Source organism: Ambystoma mexicanum, chromosome 3q (assembly GCF_040938575.1).
Source record: "Ambystoma mexicanum isolate Mex_15411 chromosome 3q, UKY_AmexF1_1, whole genome shotgun sequence".
Lineage (NCBI taxonomy): Eukaryota > Metazoa > Chordata > Amphibia > Caudata > Ambystomatidae > Ambystoma > Ambystoma mexicanum.
The window spans coordinates 351,020,694-351,040,866 of NC_090926.1; the positions used below are offsets into that span (position 1 = coordinate 351,020,694).

General features: G+C 46.1%; 1 protein-coding gene across 1 annotated transcript in view; it reads right to left on the reverse strand.

The window, feature by feature from the left end:
- Positions 1-13,937, reverse strand: part of GALNT10 (polypeptide N-acetylgalactosaminyltransferase 10) — a 1,380,999-nt gene extending 1,367,062 nt beyond the window's left edge. Inside the window, exon 1 of the mRNA XM_069653980.1 lies at positions 13,679-13,937. Coding sequence (XP_069510081.1) covers positions 13,679-13,822 — 144 coding nt within the window. The 5' untranslated portion in view covers positions 13,823-13,937. The remainder of the gene's footprint in view (positions 1-13,678) is intronic.
- Positions 13,938-20,173: the final 6,236 nt, after the last annotated feature.

Here is a 20,173-nt window from a genome sequence, read left to right on the forward strand (position 1 = left end):
CATTCCGTGACTTCCAGCCCCTCAAAACCAGCTTTTTGCCCATACTAGCACCACGGACCAGAAATTTCTTTCGAGACATAGAGAGATCCTCCAACAGCTCTTTTGACATTTTCAACATCACACAATACAATATTTTACTTCCCATCTTGTACAAAATGCATTTTCCTAAAAATCCATACCGCATTTAACCAATGCTAAAATTGCTAATATATGCACTATATTAATGTCCATGAAGCATTCATTTTCCGAAATATCCATACTGCATTTAGCAGCATTAATCCTGCACATCTTCAAAGTATTATGCTATTCACATCTCATTTAAACTCGAAACCAATATTTGATTAATTTCTCACAACACTTTGTAACTCACTGAACCCCATCCAACTAAAATAATGTATCCACCTTTGCATAGAGCACTCTTATTTCCCTACACTTTACTGTGCATTTCAAATGGGAGCATGCGCTTCATCCAGGTTACTCATCTCTTGTGGAGTGGGGAGTGCGTCAGCTTCCATAAATACCTCACCATTATTTCAACACCACGCTCCGCATTTTAACAATCCGTTAGCTTCTGTGGCAATGGCTTCAGAAACCCGCTGCTTCCTGTTCCACGGCTCCCACTACTTGTTGGCACAGCAACGCCATGCGACCAGGTCCTCTCCTCAAACACGCTGAATGACGTTCCGAACTGGATATCGCATTCCTGCTCCAACCGTTCTCTTTCTCAATAAACACCATTTCCTGCTTGCAGGGCCCACAGAACTCCTACTCCAACCGTCATCTTTTGCTCGGCGCTCCCCCCGCTCCCCGCATTCACGCTGCTACAGCCTGTTTCATCTTTCTTTTTAACCACCTTTCGATTTGGCAAGGGTTTCACTGTATCGAGTCATCCACGAATTCCACACTAAACCCACAGGCTGCACTGGCCACACCAACCACGGGTAGGGCACTTATCTGTCTCCATTTCTCCTCCAAGGTGCCCTGGGTTATGGCCACCATTTTCAGTCCTCCCAAGTGCCTCCTTCCCAATCCTCCAACGCATGGCACCCTATTCCCTTTTCCCCCGGGATGTAAACCTGCCATTCATTTGACAGCTGAACAGCAGTCATGGCTGGAAGTTTTCCTCAAAGCTCCAGCCCTGGGTGATGGTACAAGTAATTTAGGGGCAGTGGGTCCTCATTTCCTGCACCCACCCCCTCATTATCTGCAGAACCAGTTGCTCTAGCACACGCCATACTGTCTACAGGTCCGTTTGGAAGACCAAATCATCACCAGAGTAAACTAAGGATCATCGCCCGCTAAAACGCAAGCCCTTTATTCCGGTGACTCGCATGATCTTGAGTTACATGAGAGGAACCAACTGGCTTTCACCACTAAAGCTTACATGTTCCAACTGCCAGGGTAGGAACACGAGCATTCGCTCCCTCACACATCAACATTATAGCCCTTCAACATTTTCCCTGACCGCACACATTCCCGACAACCTTACATGCATTCATCCAGCAAAGTACATCACCACACACACCATTGACCATCCTGTAAAGTGCATCACTACACATTGCCTAGAATGGTAAATGCAAAACCCATTTTCTGATAGGTGTGTATTCTATTTCACAAACCCAATGCCTTAAGATGTTGTCACAATATAAGAATGAGAGCATACAAAAGAATGTGAGCAGAAAAAACCGGGATCATCATTACTTTCTCTTGTAATCCACTCTGCCTAAAACGAAAACGTAACCACTGTTCTTCAACTCACTTCACTCACATAACCGATGCAACACCCTATACTTTGAGCATTTTGGTTTCCCTTGTAAAAACACTGCCAAAGCCATTGGATCCCACATCTTCCCCAACCTTTAAATAATTTAGAATCATAATTGCCTCAGGAAAACAGACATTCCAATCCACTTTTCCCAGCATCTTTACAATATTAGTTGTGTTTTGGTTTAGTGACATGCATCTAAAAATGCAATGTGTGTCTGCTTCAACCGTCAGCACCTCAAAGGGTTCTTATAAACCACCGCAGTTTAGCTTCTCCACCTTCCCAATTCATAGTAAATATTTGTAGTAATACAATCAAATCGCACTCAGCAGCTCTAGCAGACTAATCTCTCTGAAAAACGTAAAGCAAACCATTTAAGCTATTAGGTAGCTCTACAAGTTATCAAAAGAACATTCCATTGCTTCCTGTCTGCGTTTCCATCCAATCAACACTTTTACTGATCTCCATCTACCCATCTGTTGTCTGTACTTAGCCACTTTTTCCATTCGGGCAGGTTGGTAGGAATTGTTTCACCTCTTTAAACCAAACAACGTGGCATGTCTGATCTTGCTATACAAAGTACTGAAAGAAGCATCAACTGGATTTCCTATGTTTCTTACAAAGAAAAACAGCCGATTTAGATGCCTGCCTCTTCTAAGACTGACTGATATGGGAACATTTGGATGCTCAATTTACAAAATGGTTGGGAAGCTACGGATAACAGCCATGACCATGCTTCACCAGGAAGAAATGCTAAGCACAGCCCTACAGGTAAGGGATGCATTGGATACTTTTACTCCCTAGAAATAGGCAAATGCTGCCAAAAGTTAAACGTAGGGAGTAAAAATACTCCCAACAAAAAATAGGAAACAGGTCCATATGCCTCTGCTTTCATTCACACAGCTACATGGATATGTTAAAACCATTCATACCACAGGAAGAAACTACTGTTATAAATGCCTGATCGGAAGAAGTAACATGTATCTTTGAATGTGCATGAATAACCAGGTGCAAAGAAAAAAGTATCCCACACATTTACGTTTTCCAGTTAAAACATTTTTACTCACTTACAAAATACTCCCATTGGTAAGTCTTCACTCCGATAAAATCATTTTACTCCCAACTTTAAAAAAATAGGGAGGAAAATACTCCCACTTCCAAATCACTGGCTAAGCAAGCACATTCAACTGGCTTCCCTGCGAGCTGGATCAATCTCTTCATTTCACTCTGCATTTGTAGATCATGGCAACGAGAACTTACAATTATGTAACCAGATCACCCATCTGCAAATCCTTCTCGGAACCACTAGAATCCAAACCTAAATATTATTCATCCATTTACTACATTCTTTGTGGCGTTAAGCCCCCGTTCCAAGGGCTGGAACGGGGGTTAATGCCCGGCAGCCCAAGTTATCGGCCCGAGAGAAGAAAGGGCTGACAACGAGGGCTCCGGCTCGTTAACCCCCGTTCCAACACTTGAACAGGTGCTTAATGCCATTAGCACCCTGGGTTACCGTTTTGGTAACCCTTATCCCTTTCCATGGCAGCCTGCCGGAGGAAAGGGGAAGGCTTGGATGCGGCAGTGGCACTCACCTCTGCCGAAATAAGTTAAGTGGGGGCAATGGGGGGGTGAAACAAAACAAAAGAAAAAGAAACAGGGGCAAAGGCTGGGGAGCTGGGGAAGAGATGGCGGGGGAGCCGGCCATCAGGTGGCGTTCGAGCCCACATTCCTAGCCATCCGGTTTGCTGGCTCCCCCCCCACACGGCTGCTAATGATGGTTGTTTCACAAACAACAGACTAGTTGCTTATGTTGTGGTTATTGCTTCACTTGGAATTGTTCATTCGGTCTCATTCTTAAAAATAAATAAATAATTAATTGGCTCCCAATAGCTACCTCCAAAAATGAGCCCACACCAAATTAGAATGCAGCGGGATGGAGTGCGGTAGACTCATTGTCGAGTTATGCAGTCACAAAAGTTCAAACTGCTGCTTTAGTATTTGTGCATTACGGTAAGGAGTTAAGCAATATGGTCTAAAAAAAAAATTAAAAAATAAAAAAATAAGAATAGTGCCACGATTCAGTCACATATTGCATTTGGGGAGAAATTTCAGGGATTTCCCCCCGAAACACATTCATTTTAAGAATTATGTCACCAGTTCATGTGTGTGCCCTTTGTAGGTCCTGCTTGAAATTAAATTTTAAAAAAAAACTGTACAGAAATTGGTTTATTATTTTACTAGGATTGTTTTCCTCTGATCCTAGAAAGTATAAACGAAACAAGTACATTTTCACCATTTGGTTCTAACCATGTTTCCATACAGGTTATCTTTCTAATGTTACAAACAAATTATTCTGTCTGAGCAGTTTCCCTTAAGAGCCAGCCGGTGTATGCTGGCACGTCTCCCCGCAAGTAACTGGTTGCGGACTACTGCTCTTTTAGGTCGTTTTACAACAGCTGACCCTTTCTTTTACAGTTTTGTGTGCCTTCATTAGGATTTTTATTGGAAACGCCAGTGTGTTCTTTTGTGAAAAAACTCTGTTCTAGGTGAGACGGTTCTAACTTTCATAGCCTTTACCTGCTTAACACAGACTAGACATTTGGTCTTCCTATGTGTAGGCTCGCTGTGGGTGAAACGTTGGACAAAGAAAGTTTACGCCCAAGGAGAAGGATATAATTGCAAGCTACTAGCCAGGTATAAAAGTCGCATGACACAGGCATAAATGCCAATTCCCCAGACGTACACATTACAAGCTATCCTATTCACCAAGACCCACTCAGCAGCTAGTGGCGAGTGCACATTTTGTGGCCTAAACCACCAAGTAGGCGAGTCAGATTCTCATCACTTCCCTATATAACTCGCAAACAAAAGCCCTTGAACTCTGAATGAATAGGAGTCAATATTTCTAGCACTTCTACAGTAGGTAGAGTGTGCGGGCTCCAGGATTTAATTATGCATTCCCTTTCAGGGGTGTCTGGATGTTTTTTGCCGATTTCTGCCGACGAGTAGCATTTTTCTGCACATACACCTTCGGTTGCAATGCTAAACTGGGAAGGTATGTCTTTTGAAGACCAGCGCCAATAGATCCTGGCACCTTCAGTTTAGCAGTTGTACGTCCTTACACTGATGATCAGGTTTTTACATCAAAAGCAGGACATCTATCCTCTATCAGCTTCCCTCTCTCTCTCAGAGCTCCGACCTTAAAGTCGGTTATTTGTTATATTATTTGTGGGTGCACTTGTTAGGTTTTAAGAACCTCAGAGGGTACTTTAAAGTTCCCAGGCAATGCCTATTTATGCAATCGGGTAGTCTTTTGCGAACTGCTCACAGTGTAGCAAGGCATCACGTTCTCACTGTATCGTTACTCTTTTAGATGGTCACACTATTGTTAGTTCCTGACACTCACTCACCTGGATGACTTGGCAGTCTAGCAAATGGTCTCTCATCACATAGTGGCATTTGTGTAGGCCCTAACAGACCTTTGCTGGCAACAGAGAGCTGCGAGTTCAACAAACCATAGTCTGAATATTAAATAGTAAAACCGCACATTGCAAGAAGGAAATATTAAAAGAACTGCACTTCGCATTTAGCAGTAGGTGTGTTTGGGGCAGGGAGCTCTGCATTTGGCTATGTCAATAAGTGTTGCTGGCATTAGAACCGCAGTTGGTCGTGGGGCTCAGCCAATTATGATGTAGCGGTTATAGGGATATTGCACTAAAAAAAGGTGGAATTAGTTCAAATGCAACTACTCAGAAGCAACTGACTGCATGTGGGATCTGAAGTTGTAGGAATATAATGTCTCAGGTGGCCTGAACCCTGGTTCAGAAGAGAACACCCTGCTTCAGTTTATACAAGCAAGTTGCAATAGGGCTACATGGAATACTCTAACTAGAACAGCAACAAGCAAAGCAAAAGCATTATTATGTCAATATTAATTGAAGGAATCTGAAGAGGAGGAGGTGGATGGCAAAGGCACAAAGCAAGGAAAGGTTATGTCTCAAGTCCACATAAAGACATCACCACACTGGTCCAGGGTAAGAAAAAGACAAAAAACAAAGCTTCCGAGACATAAAACTGAAACGGACAAGGTCATAAAAATGTTATGAAAGTTAATAGCACCAAGTATGATCTGAAGACCTGATTGGTTGAGCCCATGACATCCTGGAACATGTTGCTTATTGAAGTGCTTTAAAGAGCTACTTGGCAGCAACTAAATTGGCCAAGTGCCACAAATGGAACTGCAAATAGATTGTTTATATACTTTTGGCAATATAAAGGAATTCAAGATCCGTAAAGCAATGCTGCTCAAATACAGTGTAGTTCATGTGAATTGGATAAAAGTTACTTTTAGGGTTATTTGTGTAAGATGATACATTTTTAGGTTTGCACGCAGCAATATAACTGTTGATATGATATAGATAGAATATTAATGCATGGACTGTCACTCAGCCTTTATGAGAAGAGTTAAACATGCGCACGAGAGATAGAAGGTTGTGACTGGAGATTGTGATGAGGGGCCACAGTAGTCTAGAACGCATGAACATACATACACAGGAAGCTTTTTGGGATAGTTGGGATATATGGGGGATATTATGAATAAATTATTCTGTGTGCGTGTGCCCCATCATTGTGGAGAGTTTGAGGGAATCACACAGGCTTGGATCTGCTGCAGGTGAAACTTTGAATGGCCAGGAAGCTGGTTTTACAAGATTGAAGGCGGAGAGGGAGATCCGCGGTCAGTTACGACCAAGCCCGGAAAAGAGATGCAATGTATGTAATTACATGGAGCCTGTTATTCAAGGACGGAGAGACCAGGTACAGCTGGGTTTAAGGGGCGGACAATTAACCTGTCCGGCCCTTAACCTGTGCGGCTCTGTCCGGCTGATGCAAGGGTGTGTGTTGGGACCATGTAGGCTGCAATGCAAGTCACATAGTTTAAAATTAAATGTGGACACCAACAGGTTTGGGCGATAAAACCAGCAACTATAGATCAAAAGGAAGTTTGTTCCCCTACTCTTCACATCAATGGAATTCCTACAGAATGGGCATTTGCGTCACAAGTAGGGTAAAGGTTTCCAACCATATGGAACCTGAAATAATTGATCCTGTTTGTAAATTGTGTAAACTGTGCAACTAGGAGAAGGGTCTGTGACCAAATATAGAAGAACCCCAGAGAGGGGTGTAATGTAAATATGAAACATGCAATTAAAAGTTTAAAGTGGATGGTGCTTAAATGAATGTATCCAATGAGAAGTGTGGGACCTGAAGGGAATAGGATTCAATTGTATATGTTTAACCAATCATGTGTGGGGGGGGGGTTGACTTTGGAACAAAACCTGTGTGAGTGTTTTAAATGTTGCAAATTGTACGAAATGCGTGTTCTTGTGTATGGTTCAGGGAGAGACTGGTTGGTTTGAATCTTTGATGTCATCTAGCCTCTTTGGGTTAAATGATCAAAGGCCCACTCCTACACCACCTACCATACCAAATGGCATTACAGCACATAAGCGCATTTCCTCAAGAGGAGGGTTACACACAGTTGCCAATTCGGTAGGATTCAGTAAGATGCCATACATACAACAAGGAGAGTAAGCATCAAGATATATGTCCCTAGGACTAGCTAAACCCCTGATAGCAATGAAAACTCCCTCAGGGGAATCCTTTACCAACTAGGCCACTGACTGGGGATTGGGCAGCAAGGGAAACGTTGGGGAATTTTATAAAAATAAAATAGAATTTTGAGTGAAATTTACCCAGCAATAATCCTGCGTTATGTGGGCTTCACCAGCCGGTAATGGCCCAGTGCCCAAGTTACAGGCCCGAGCAAAGCAAGGGCCTTAACAGCAGACCCCGGTGCCGTTAGCGAGCTGGTGAAGCGGCAGAATCCAGGATTGTTATTAGCACCCAGAGGCAAAAAACGCCCACGCTGCTTCATTTGCAGCATCGGCCAAGGGGAGTCAGGGTTGCCATGGAAATGGAAGTCGGGGTTGCACTCTGAGCCCCTCTTCCACCTCCATGGCAATAACAAGGCAGTTCGGAGGACGGGTGGTGCAGCCCAGGCGAAGGAGCCCATTTAAGGTAAGGAGATGTTGGGGGGTTGAGGGGCTGGAGTTGGGGGCGGGAGGAAGGAAAACAGCAGGGTGTGGTGGCCACTCTGGTTGCTCCAAACCCAGTCTTGCATAAGTAGATTCAGCCCAGGTGTGTAGCAACCCAATTGGCTGCCGCACCCGCAGATGGTGTTAATTCTCCGACAGTACGTGTGAGGAATTGCCACCTGGAAAGGGTGTTTAAGTCCTGGCTTTAATGGGTTGCGGAAATTCTCTCTCAGAAAGGTCGCCATTTCCAAAAGCTCCATGTCAAAACTGCATCAGTAGCCTGAGCTGCATCGCCTGCTCTCCAGTGGCACAGAGTAGGTTTAGGGACCACAGGTGCTCTCTTGACAGCTACAGTGTAGTGTCTTGTCCACTTACCCGAGTGGATTATGAATGTTTTGGTAGAAAGGGAGGTGTGTAGCGTCTTGTCATTCCCTCCCTTCTGTTGCATTTGTCACCCTGACAGTAGCTGTGATGTCAGACAGTGTTGGAAGGTATGCTTGCAAGAGAAGGTTCTTAGCACTAGGTTCCAACAGTGTCCGTTGGAAGAGATACTTAGGTGGCGGGAACCGGTGGGTCTTTATCATCTACATGAACTAATACTGTATGCAACTGAGACCTAAATAAAAGGAACCGAATTGTACCTACCTGAGCCACATACTTCCATTACTACATACAGTGACAGCCAAAGTCACTACAGCACAGGGGCTGCATTTAAAATATGCACCCCTGTTGCATAACTATGGGAATGCTGTGTTTGAGTGGCACATTAAACTGTACATTTAAGCCATATCTGAGTTTTAGGGTTTTCAATTATCCTAGCCATGTCAAATTGATGTCACATGTGTCAGGCCTGTGAGCCCAGTCCAAATGAAAAGATTCCACCCCATACCTCCTGCCAGGCTGTCCTTGTTGCTGCCAGCAGGCCTTTAGTGCAGGGGGGGGGGTTGCCTCTCTGTTCCTTTGTGAGGGGAGGTAACTGCCTCCCCAGAGAGCCAGCATTCAACAAGAAGCTGTCTTGGAAACAGGACTCAAAGGACACACCCATTCACAAAAGGAGTACCTCGCACCAAGCCGCTGTATACTAAAAGGGCCTTGGATTCTATTGAGAAGGGAAGAGGGTGGAATAAGTGCAGAAAGAATTGCATTTGGTTATTTATAATACGCTTAATACCCAGAGGTTTCCAAGCACGGATCCGGGGATCGGACCTGTTGCCCCGCGTTGTCTTGCTTCCAAGGTGAGTGCGTTGCCCCTGTGCTATCCTCCCGAGACAAGGAGCTCAGTCTGAGTAGGCTGTTCCCTTCCTCCTGTTGGGTAATGCACCTGTCTGCATTTCACCTTATCTGCAGGAGGTTCGGTGTGCCAGTGTTGGATCTGTTTTCCTCTCATCAGGATGTCCAGTTGCCCAAACTCTGCTCCAAGTTCCCTTCTCCAGGGGGTTAGAGGGTGGATGCCATGACGTTGTTCTGGCCGGAGGGGCTTCTCTATCCCTTTACTCCGATACCTCTGACTCCCAGATACTGATAAAGATTCGGGACTCTTGGTCGGAGGTGATTCTGGTGACGCCTGCGTGGCCTAGGTGGTCCTGGTATTCTCTTCTGCTAGTTCAGAGGGGTCCAACCTCCAGAATTCCATGTTGGGGGGTTTGGAGATTGAGAGGCAGGGTTGCACGGGCAGGGTTTGACTCTGCAACTTACTCTGGTGGTACCAAGGTCCAGGAGACCTTCCACTCTGAAGTGTATAAGCACTGGAGGAACTTTGCACTGTGAAGTGCCCAGATGTATGTACAGGCAGTGGACTGCTCCATGCTGAAGATTGTGCAATTCTTGCAAGAAAACTGTGATATGGGCCTGGCATTGTCCTCTCTATGCGCTCAATGGGCAACTATTCAGCCATTCAAGGCGGCTTGGGATGGGAGTACTAGATGTGAGCCACTGGTCACTTGGGTGCTGAAGAGCATTACCTACAGGCGTGGAGGTAATGAGCCGGTTACTTACTAGCAATCTTCTTTACTCCTAATCCTACTCTTCCTTGTCACAGTACTTGCAACCAGCCTCTCCCACCCAAGTGCAGAGTGAAAAATCAGCCATGATGTGTTAGAAGGTATTAATTGACACATTGTGGTAGATGGGGGTGTTCTGCTCAGTGGAGAGTGTTTCACTTAGTGCTACTTTACCTCCATGTTTGTGGACCCCCCGCCCCCAACTGTTTGCTTTTGTTTCAGCCTCGTGCCCTGACTTTCTGCTAGTGAAGCACAGCCTTTACCTGCACTCCCACTGGGATTTCGCTCATTGTTATAGGGAAAATTATTTGTCCTTCACGCAGTCAGTAAAAGAGAAACTTTGTTTCTCTGAATGACTTTGTTGCCACTTTTGGCAACTGTATTTCAGTGGGCAAAGTAAATTATTGTACCGTGCACTGGGGTCCTCACATTTTTGGACCCTAGACATCCCTTAAGGATCGTTTGTTAACTGGACAATGTGCCCAGAAGTAGACTTTCGGCAGCAGATGCTTTTTAAAGGTGTTTTTACATTTCTTTACTGACCCATAACATGCTTACAGCGTTTGCTCCTGACTCTGGCAAGTGTCCGGCAAGACCACAAGCACTCACTGGACTTTGGAATATGAGGAGGGGACCCAAGTGCAGACCTGCAGATCCGAATAGACCTATACACCGAGCCAAGTATCCAGAAAAGCGAAGCAGATCCAAGGACTACCTGGAAACGCGCAGAGAAGATTTGACACCCTGAGCCCCCTGTTGTACCGGTAGAGCCATGCTTTGCGCTCGATCTCCGAAGACCTGCAAACGTGCTTCAACCTCATGGAGTGGTGGGACCAATCACTCAACTCCTCCTTGTTGCCCTGCAAACGAGGGTTCTTGGAAGCGTGCTTGGGTCCTCCAGTGGACTGACCAGATTGTACCTTGGAGCATTGCTATAATGAGTTTTGCCTCAAGCTTTGGGGAAATCCTAGTTCGTACTGCAGAGAATCTCCTTGCCAAATTTCATTGACACAGCTGCTTGGGCCGCGAGAGAGGGGCGTGTGTCAGACCGAGAGATTTGGGTGCCCCTGTGCAACAGACTGTCGCTGCTGGCGACTTTCCCACCTTTCTTCAAGTGCCCTGAGACCAGCTGCATCAATGCTTTCTTTGTCCTGCATTCGAGACGAGAGATCCAGCTCCAGTTGTAAACCGGACCCACATCCGCAGAGCCTGTGCACTTTGAAGCATAACCAAGTAGGGGATTTTTTTGTCGAGGCCACCTTCAAACCTGCGAAGTTTCAGCCCGGAGTGAGCTATGGGCAGTGAGTAATCATACCCCATACCAGTGGCCCCTAGTTCATCCAGCCAGTTTTTACGCACAAAGGATCCCGAGTGGTCCTGTCCTTGGCTTGGGTGGCCTTCACTCCCTAAAGCTGTCCAAAGTTGGGGACAGCTTTGTCCAAGTTTTCCACACTCCAGTATCCTCTTAACTTTTCCTCCCTCTTGAAGTTTGTACTTTGTTGCTTTACGCATCCCAGAGAGCTTTTACGCACAAACATAACATTAAGCACGAGGCTCCAATCTTGGTAGGGCTGGACTTTGTAAGTTAGGGATATCTATTTCTGGAGTTGGCCATTGTAATAAAGTTTGTTTGCGTTCCCTCCTAACAGGTTTAAGTGCACTTTACTGCATATGACTGAAAAGTGATTGTACATATATTTTACACAGTGTGTGTTTAAGTAGTATCATTACTGTGTTCATTGTTCACTGGCGTTTGTTCTGAGCCTAATAAATTGTGTATTTTTGATATACTACAGTCTAAGGGTAATTTGTATCCTACCGTGTGTGCGCATCCAAGACCTCAGATCACCCCCACTACTCCCGAGACTTAGCCTTGACTGCTTGCTCTACAAGCTACCTTGAATTGTCCTGGCTAACTTCACAGAAGTGTTTCCTGTTTCACCAACAAGGGTGGCCCCCTGAACATGTGTTCACCAGAACAGAGTTCAGAAATCCATTCGAACAGAGAGGGGTGGGGCATGTATGTTAAATAGATAAAATGTACTGGATTCCTGGAGTGGATGTTGGGACCTCAAGTACCACGATGAGGAGGAGTAAGAAACCAGGCTTTGTCTGTCAAACCATTACTGTCTTTGCTACAGACCCCTGAAACACTGTGCTCCCACGCACCAGAGTATTTTAGGCTCAAAGTTCCTCATACAAGGATATAAGGGCTCATTTTTTACAACTACTGTAGCCTCCTTCATCCACGATGGGGTAAACACAGAAAAAAAGACACCAAGTGGGGAATGGCAGGTTTTATAATGTTCAAAAAGAAAAACTGTTTTCGACCCCCTTACCCGCATGAGCATAGGAGGCATTTCCCATACAGAAGTGTGGACACATTTCTAAAGACTTAAGTTGCTCATAACTTTTAAAGGCAGACACCTATTTGGCCTCAACTAGAAACCCGTTTGACGTGGGGCTATTAAGCAGTAAAGGAAGCAGAAATCCACCTGGTGCACTAGCGAAAAAACGATTCCTACCAACTTCCTGGTGCCACGCTCGATGACAACCCTATGTGGTAGCACTTGGCTCGGCAGGTGTGCAGAGAGCGGCAACGTCTACTTAGGAAAAGCAAACACTGCGCTCTGGTCCGAAAAGGTAATCCGCAAACACTGATATTGAAACACGCGACTGTTTACTTTTCCTCTTGGAGTCATACCTTTGGTTGAAGTGGCTGCCGACGGCAGGTATTTCCCAGCATGCACACACTTCTCACTGGTGCGCACCTGTTGCATACAATGTTGGTTGGAACTATCGCTGCTCAATATACAGTTGTACCCTGGTTTCTGAATGTGTGGCAGGAGCCACTGGTCATCAGCCCCATTATTGCTAATCTGGAGCCTTTACAAAAGGTTATGTAAAACCGTTCTAGTTGGCTTGGCTAGTAAACAATGTGGGGAATATGAAAAATGTGTGGGGAAGCTGTGTATAGCAAACATTGACAAATGTAACAGAGGTGATTTGCAGCACAGGCTTGCTAAATCAAGAAAGAAAATGACATGTTCTGGGCTCGTTTCGTATACGGTACTTTTCCTACAAGCCGTTCTGTCGTGTTTAGACACATATCAAGCTCCTTGGACCGTGCCCGGAAATGTAACCAAATTGCAAACAAATGCCGGCTTTATAGTAATTTGTGGAATTATTTTCAAGATGTACTATTTGTCAGTGGCCCCCCACCTAATTGTGGCAACCTGAACCCCACATGAGTTTCCCCGTGGGATCATCTGTCAGAATTGCCCGATATCTGGCTGTGCCTGCGGCCAGAAGGGCTGCATAATTGACACGGTATATCGACCACATTCCTTCAAGAGCCTCAATACAAAGCATCACACCAAGTCTTAAGTATTAGAGAACACCGATATCTCGGAAGTTTCCCCTCACTGCTCTACATATATCCCAGGCGCCCTAATGCCACAACACCTTAATTATAGCCCACAATTCTGATAGGACAGCTCACCACAGGTAACCATTAGCACCCCCCCCAAACCCCACAAAGACAGGCACAACTGGACACCCCAGTTACATGCCTCCCGATACCAGTTCGGGGGGCCCACTGCCTAACTTGTGCATAGTTTATTATTTGGCCTTTTGTCAGTCCCCAGAGCCCCTCACAACTCCTTACAGTCAGGTATGTTTCCTTCTCTCAGCGTTCCCATCGCACTGATGTCCCTTCCCCAAATGCCCACCTGCTTCTCTCCTAGCCCGGCACCTTAAACCTACCCTGGTCCTCCTTATCTATAGATCCCATGTCCGTAACAGATCCTCATCCTTACCTCAGCCAGTGCCACTCCTGGTCCCCCCCTGGGTGTCACGGTGTCAGATCCCCCGCGTTGCCCACGGTACACGCTGGGCAGTATGAGAAGGGCGGCCAATGCCAGCCCGGCGGCCTGCAGGAGCCGCTTCTGCCGCCGCCTCATATTGGGGGGGTGTAGGAGTACGGACCGGAGACTCAACTTTCCTCCGCGAATCTCTCTTCACACCACCCACTACGATCAACTGCAGAGCGCGCGCCCAGGGGCGTGGCCAACTTCAGGGACTCGCGGAAGGGCGGGGCCACGCGTGAATGTCACTCTCTGAAACATGCAGGGGAGGCACCCAGAGTCGGCGGGCGGGGCAGGTGCAGAGAGCAACCTGGAGGCGGAGCCATGACGAGGGTGCTCTGCCTGAGCGCGGAGCCAAGTGCGAAGTGTCTAAGGAGGCGGAGCTAGAAGTGAACAAGCAGCCAAGAGCGACGTGACACAAATGACGGGACCAGGCACGATGCCCTCCAATCATGGGGCCAAGTTGAAGCGTAACGTCGGTGGTTGGGCGAAAAACAAGATTCGTGGATGGCTACGGGTAAACGTAGAAAAACTAGCAAGGGCGGGTTCAAATGGAAATAGACCAATAATCGGAAGAGCCTGGCGGCTTCACCAGAGATGGCTGGTAAAGAAGAGCCCGGCTGACAGACTAGGCGGTCCCAAACAAAGGGAGTGAAAAACGAATATTCTGAGAAAGCGTGGTCTGGGCGTGGCTTGTCTTGAAGGAAGGCGGATCAAATGACTGACCAAGGCGGAAGTAGGTCTTTAAGTGGGCAAGAAGTCACAGGTCAATAACTCTTCAGTGTTTGAAACCAGTGTTTGAAATTAAGCCTCAAGAGTCTGGTCCGTTACAGAGTCTCTCCTTCCCCTGTTGCGACAGAGCTTGGCCATTGAGTGCTTGGATGCCGTGAATCACAGGAGCCAAATCGCCACTTGCTGTTACTGCAGAATGCTTTAAGGAGGAAAATCGTCGTTTTGTAAAACGGGCTTTCCACCCCTGTGTTCGAAGAGTATTTCCACGAATAAGGCGTCCAGTTTCATTTGATTTCTGAGATCTGTGTTTTTCGTTTCCATTTTAAAATTGAGGAAAACAACATGTCCAGAATTCCAACAAAAAAACGGCACCAGATGGCTTTCTCATGCACGCCTAGAGACTCGCAAGTAATCCTCATCACATAGTTGACAGTAGGCTCGAGGGTCATTTCTCACACTACCATGGGTCGCACTCCAGAATGTGCATAATGTACTCAGCTCCACCCACCTTAGTAAAAAGTCAAATTGCCCTGTCAACCCACTACATTGAGGACAATTGCATTGGAATTAGAAACACGTTCAGTTCGCTTTCCTTTACCTTTTTGTAATAGTGTTTAAAAGTGTAGATAAGTGGATGTGTCCCAATGGAGATGACAGTTCCTAAATTGACTGATTATTTTGAAAGGGAAGCACTTTATCTTATTTCCATCACTCAATTTGGGTTGCCACCTTTTGATTTGAAGCAAACATGGGACTTGAAGCTGCACCCACATTGTAAAAGTCCCACCCCATCGACACGCCCCTTGTAAAGATTTGAAAACTGCAGTACAAAATCAAGATTAGAGAAAAAACATCATGCTTGCAGTTATTTTTTTTAATGTACCTATATTGGTTTTTTAAAAAGAAATCTGCATTGTTAAAATAAATAATGATATAAGGGTAAAATGCAATTTCACTGAATTGCATACTCTCAGAGAGTGCTTCTGCGAGTGCAACAGTGGTTTGGCAGTCTGCTGTTTGTGGACCCCATTGAATAATTATTGCTCCCTTTGCTACGACTGCTAACTCCTCCTACAGCACCTGGGGAAATCTTAAACTCGCTGCAGTGCGCTCGTGCTCCCAGAGAGTGCTTCTGCAAGTGCAACAGCGGTTGGAAGTTACTATGCTATTTGTGGATCACATTGAATAATTATTGCTCCCTTTGCTGCGACTGCTGACTTCTCCTACAGCACTTGCAACTAACACCTCACAACAGCACACTCCCAGGGAGTGCTTCTGCGAGTGCAACTGCAGTTAGGTGGTCTTCGAGGCTGGGGGCCAATGCTGGTGCTGGACGTGTTTCAGTTAAACATTGGGAAGGCAGGTTTGTGAAGTTTAGGTTAGGCCTGGACATCAATTGGCTTCTATTAATACAAAGTCATCCTTTTCGATTTTGTTAGTAAATTGATTCTGCCTGTTGTAACCTTCCTTGAGAATCATGACAAACAAATCTAAATCTAATCAAAGTAAATGCAATCTAAGAAATTAAAACTCTGGTGCTTAACGGCTGAATCTACTCTGGCTGCTGATACCAGTGTTCGATTAATTATTTCTGAACCGCCTCACTGAAATTGGTTAACATTTGCAAAAAACTGATGTCCAAGCTAACAGGAGAATTACGTCTTAATTTCAGTTGAGTATATTTGCTAAAGAAAATATGCCCGGAGTGATTACCTTTGTACCCTCCTGACACCGTTCCATCTGCACAAATAGATCTCCCTTCTTTAAGTAAACCTGATACAGTTTTTAGGCTGAGTTCAAACCCGGCACTTTACGCAGATAATGAGGAGGTTGAAGAAGCTGCATCTGGAAGTGAGTGTTCACTTGTGATGCAAACTGCCATTTCTACTGTTGGGTAGTTCTCCCAGGTACACCAGAGGACGTCTGGGGATCCACCTGACTCAAGGGCCCAACACCCTTCCCCAGAATAAATGGAGGACTCAGCTAACGGCAAGATAGAACTGTGGTTTATTACAAAAAAAAACAGGGATCTAACAAGACAATCAAGATTCTCCATTACTTCTCAGTATTCCATGGTGTGCATTTCATTTTTGTGAGAACATTGAATCATCTCTGGGCCTTTCCCCGAAAAACCTATCACTACACATGATTGGGTATCGAGAGTAGTAATACCTATGGAAGTACCCTATAGGGGTTATTCTACTGGTCCTCACATGTCAGATGGCTGGCCTGTCCTGTCCCCAAGAAACTATCCATTACATTGTTGCAGAGTAATGGGATTACCATTGGTTCTTGCCCCTTGCCATCCACCCCTGGTTTTCTATGCTGTGATTGGTTAGAGCTGATCTCCCCAGGCCTGGGACTCGATTTGGTTCTCAGCCGTCTGTGCACCTCTTTAAGGTAATGTCAAATGATTATGTGTCTGTATTGTAACTAGTAATATACCACCTTTGCCTATCAGAGTGCGCTCCTATCTTACAACATTTGTTGTCTTCCTCGTTTGGTTTGCTGGGATCGGCACTGCTTTTTCACCACAGGGAATGCTCATTGTCTGGCTCAGCTGCATCATGTGCTTGTAGACCACAAAATCGAGCTCCTGAGTTTGCATTTATGCGGATTTATTCGATTTCTCTGCAGCTGGTCCCTTGTCTAAAATTTGAATTGTGAGCATTTGTCTCAGACCTTGGCTGTGTGCCTGCTTTGCGCTCTGTGCAGGCTGAATCAGCTCTTCTTGTCTCATGCTCTGTGGCATGAGGCCTACAGTAATTTTCCTTCGACTTATGATTTCTACATGCTTGTGTTATTCTAAGTAACCTATAAGTTAGTCACACATGGTCCTACCAGGCTCCATATATACTCCTTCAGTTCCATAGGATTATTTCCTTTAAGCGTCTGCAACCTTGCTATGGATCTCTTGCTGCCTTGCGTTTCTGCGTTACTGCATTTGGCTAATGAGAAAAATAATAAAAACTTTGACAGTATGTATATTTATCCATCCCCTAGCTACAGAACTGCGGAAGCATGTTCTTCATGTATGCGGATGTGTGTTCATGTTTTGCGGTGAAGGGCTGCGAGTGGGCTTAATGTCTAATGCTGCTACGTCGTGGTGGCACTAGAGACGTCAGCACTGTGGCTTCTTGGTGCTTAATCGGCATTGTCCATCAATGTATTTCCGTCCATGATCTCTGTTAATTCCCCTGTACCTGTGAAGACATGTACTGGATTCGGTCAGTATGGCTTGTTGAGGGGATACCTTTCAGCCATTGGTGCACTTGGAATTTATCAGAAATAAGATGGGTGGCTGCGAGCATTCCTCGCTCTATGTCCCATCATGTTTCTGGGGGTCAGGAGGGGCATTCTCGGGACCCTCTCTTCAGTCCCAGCTCTGGTCGATCTGTCAACCTCCAATGGCACAACCTTTATCCTTGGTGGCCAAATTTTCGTGATCCCTTCGAGGTGCCCATAGTAATTTGCATGATCATCAAAATTCCAAAACATGTAACTGCATACTCCTTCTGTTTTGCACCACACCTATTTTCCTGCATAATTCTTACCATTGTATGAAATATCTAGCTTCACTGTCTAATGTGGAGATAGACATTCCTTTTCTCTCTCTCTCAGCTTGTCTCTTTCCGCCACTATTTTGTCCTTTGCACCCCCTACATTCACATCCATCATCACCTTCATCTCTATCAATTTCTCTGTCATCTTGCGGCATTGAGTGATACAGTGCAACTGTCACGATCCTACTCATCTGCCACCCAGCACCGCTACATGCACACATTCAGAGACTCACTTGCAAAGTTAAAACCTGCAAACTGCCTCCGCATTTATTTACTTGTTTTACCGCTGCAGTTTTGGACCAATCTAATTGCATGTTCCATTCCGGCTTTTGCGTTAAACCAGCAGATGCATTATGGAACATGTATGCTGTCCAAAAGGCAGATGGCCGGAGGAGGCATACTAAATACATTTGTTTTCAGCAAGCTACTAAGAGCTGCAGAGGACCTGATTGCATTCACCTGTTCCAAGCAAGCTACTGCAGGGTAGGCTGCAGAGAGCCGGAGGGCCCTTAATTCGAAACCACTGCTGCAGGCTACTGAAGCCAGGGCTGGGCTTAATTGAACACAGCTGCCAGAGTCTGCAATCAGCTCCACCCTGCTGGACTGCTGGCTGGGAGGGTATTTATAAGCTCACTTTGAACAGAAGCATTTGTCAGTCAACTGCTTCCACTGGGAGTTTGTTCTTGTGCTCATGTTACCAGTTTTTGACCTTTCTTGGAAATCCTCTTTTGGCCTTTGAATCCCCGTTGATGCTTGCAGCTCCCTCTCCAGTCTCCTGCTGCCTTCTGCCCTGCCCCTCTGGGCTCCCGCTTGACGGATCTGCCACACTCCACTACCTTCTACCCTACTCCTCTGGGCTCCCGCCTGACGGCTCTCCCGCACTCCGCTGCCTTCCTCCCTGCTCCACTGGGCTCCCACCTGGTGGCTCTGCCGCACTCCTCTGCCTTTTGCCCTGCTCCTCTGGGCTCCCCGCCTGGCAGCACTGCCTCACTCCGCTGCCTTCCACCCTGTTCCTCTGGTCTTCCCGCCTGGCGGGCCTGCCGCACTCCGCTGCCTTTTGCCCTGCTCCTCTGGGCTCCTACCTGACGGCCCTGCCACACTCTGCAGCCTTCCGCCCTGCTCCTATGGGCTCCCCGCCTGGCAGCACTGCCTCACTCTGCTGCCTTCCACCCTGTTCCTCTGGGCTTCCCGCCTGGCGGGCCTGCCACACTCCGCTGCCTTCTGCCCTGCTCCTCTGAGCTCCTTGACTTGCAACCTGCCTGTTCTAGCTTCTGATATCTTCCTGTCTTGCTTTTCTCTCTTCCTTTTTCAAACTCAGTCATTTGAAGTTTTCCTGTTTTGTTCCTCGCCTACAATATTTCCCGACTTCAGTCCTTAGTTCTAGTGTCTGAATCCTATCCTGTCCTGTACCTGGTTATTTCTTTCAACACTGCTTTCTATTTGTATTACATCTTGGTCCTCTGTGGTGCCTCCACTTGAATCCGTTTTACAGTGTGACCCAGGGTTGGTCTTCTTTCAGGTCAGATAAGGGAAACACTTCAGGGAAACACTTCTGTTGCCTTTGTTGAAGTCGTACCTGCCTCAGTATATGGTCTTCAGTTTTACCCTTGCACTGAGTACAACAGTTTCCTCGGCACGCCTAAGTCATGACGCTGCTGGATGACTGTTGTTAAGAGTAATCTGCTGGAACCTATCCCAAGGGCTCTCCTTAATCCCTTGAGACCCCTTATAATATTCCAGTACACCCTTATTTCTTATCAATCCGTGTGGCCCAGTGTACTTGCTTGTCTTTGCTTTTTCTCTGTCTCTTTGTTTACAACCTGCTTCTGCAGTTTCTGTGAATACCTGTTTCAACGAACAGCTTGGTATGTACCTTTTGTTCTGTTATATGCAAGCATTGCCTCTGGAATCTCCCCTAATCTACTGTAACGCTCACCTGATTCCCACGGAGGCGCCGACCCGTTCTGGACTGCTACAACTTCTTCCACGGTAAAGCATAGTGCTTGGAAGATGGACTGGACTGGACCCCCAAACCTCGTCTGTCTGGCCCGTAGAATAATCCTTCTGTAGATGGGAAAAGGGAGTTAACTGTCTGCTAGATTGTGTGTGAGATTTCCCCCCTTTTTCCCCTTCTCACCCTCCTCGAACCCTA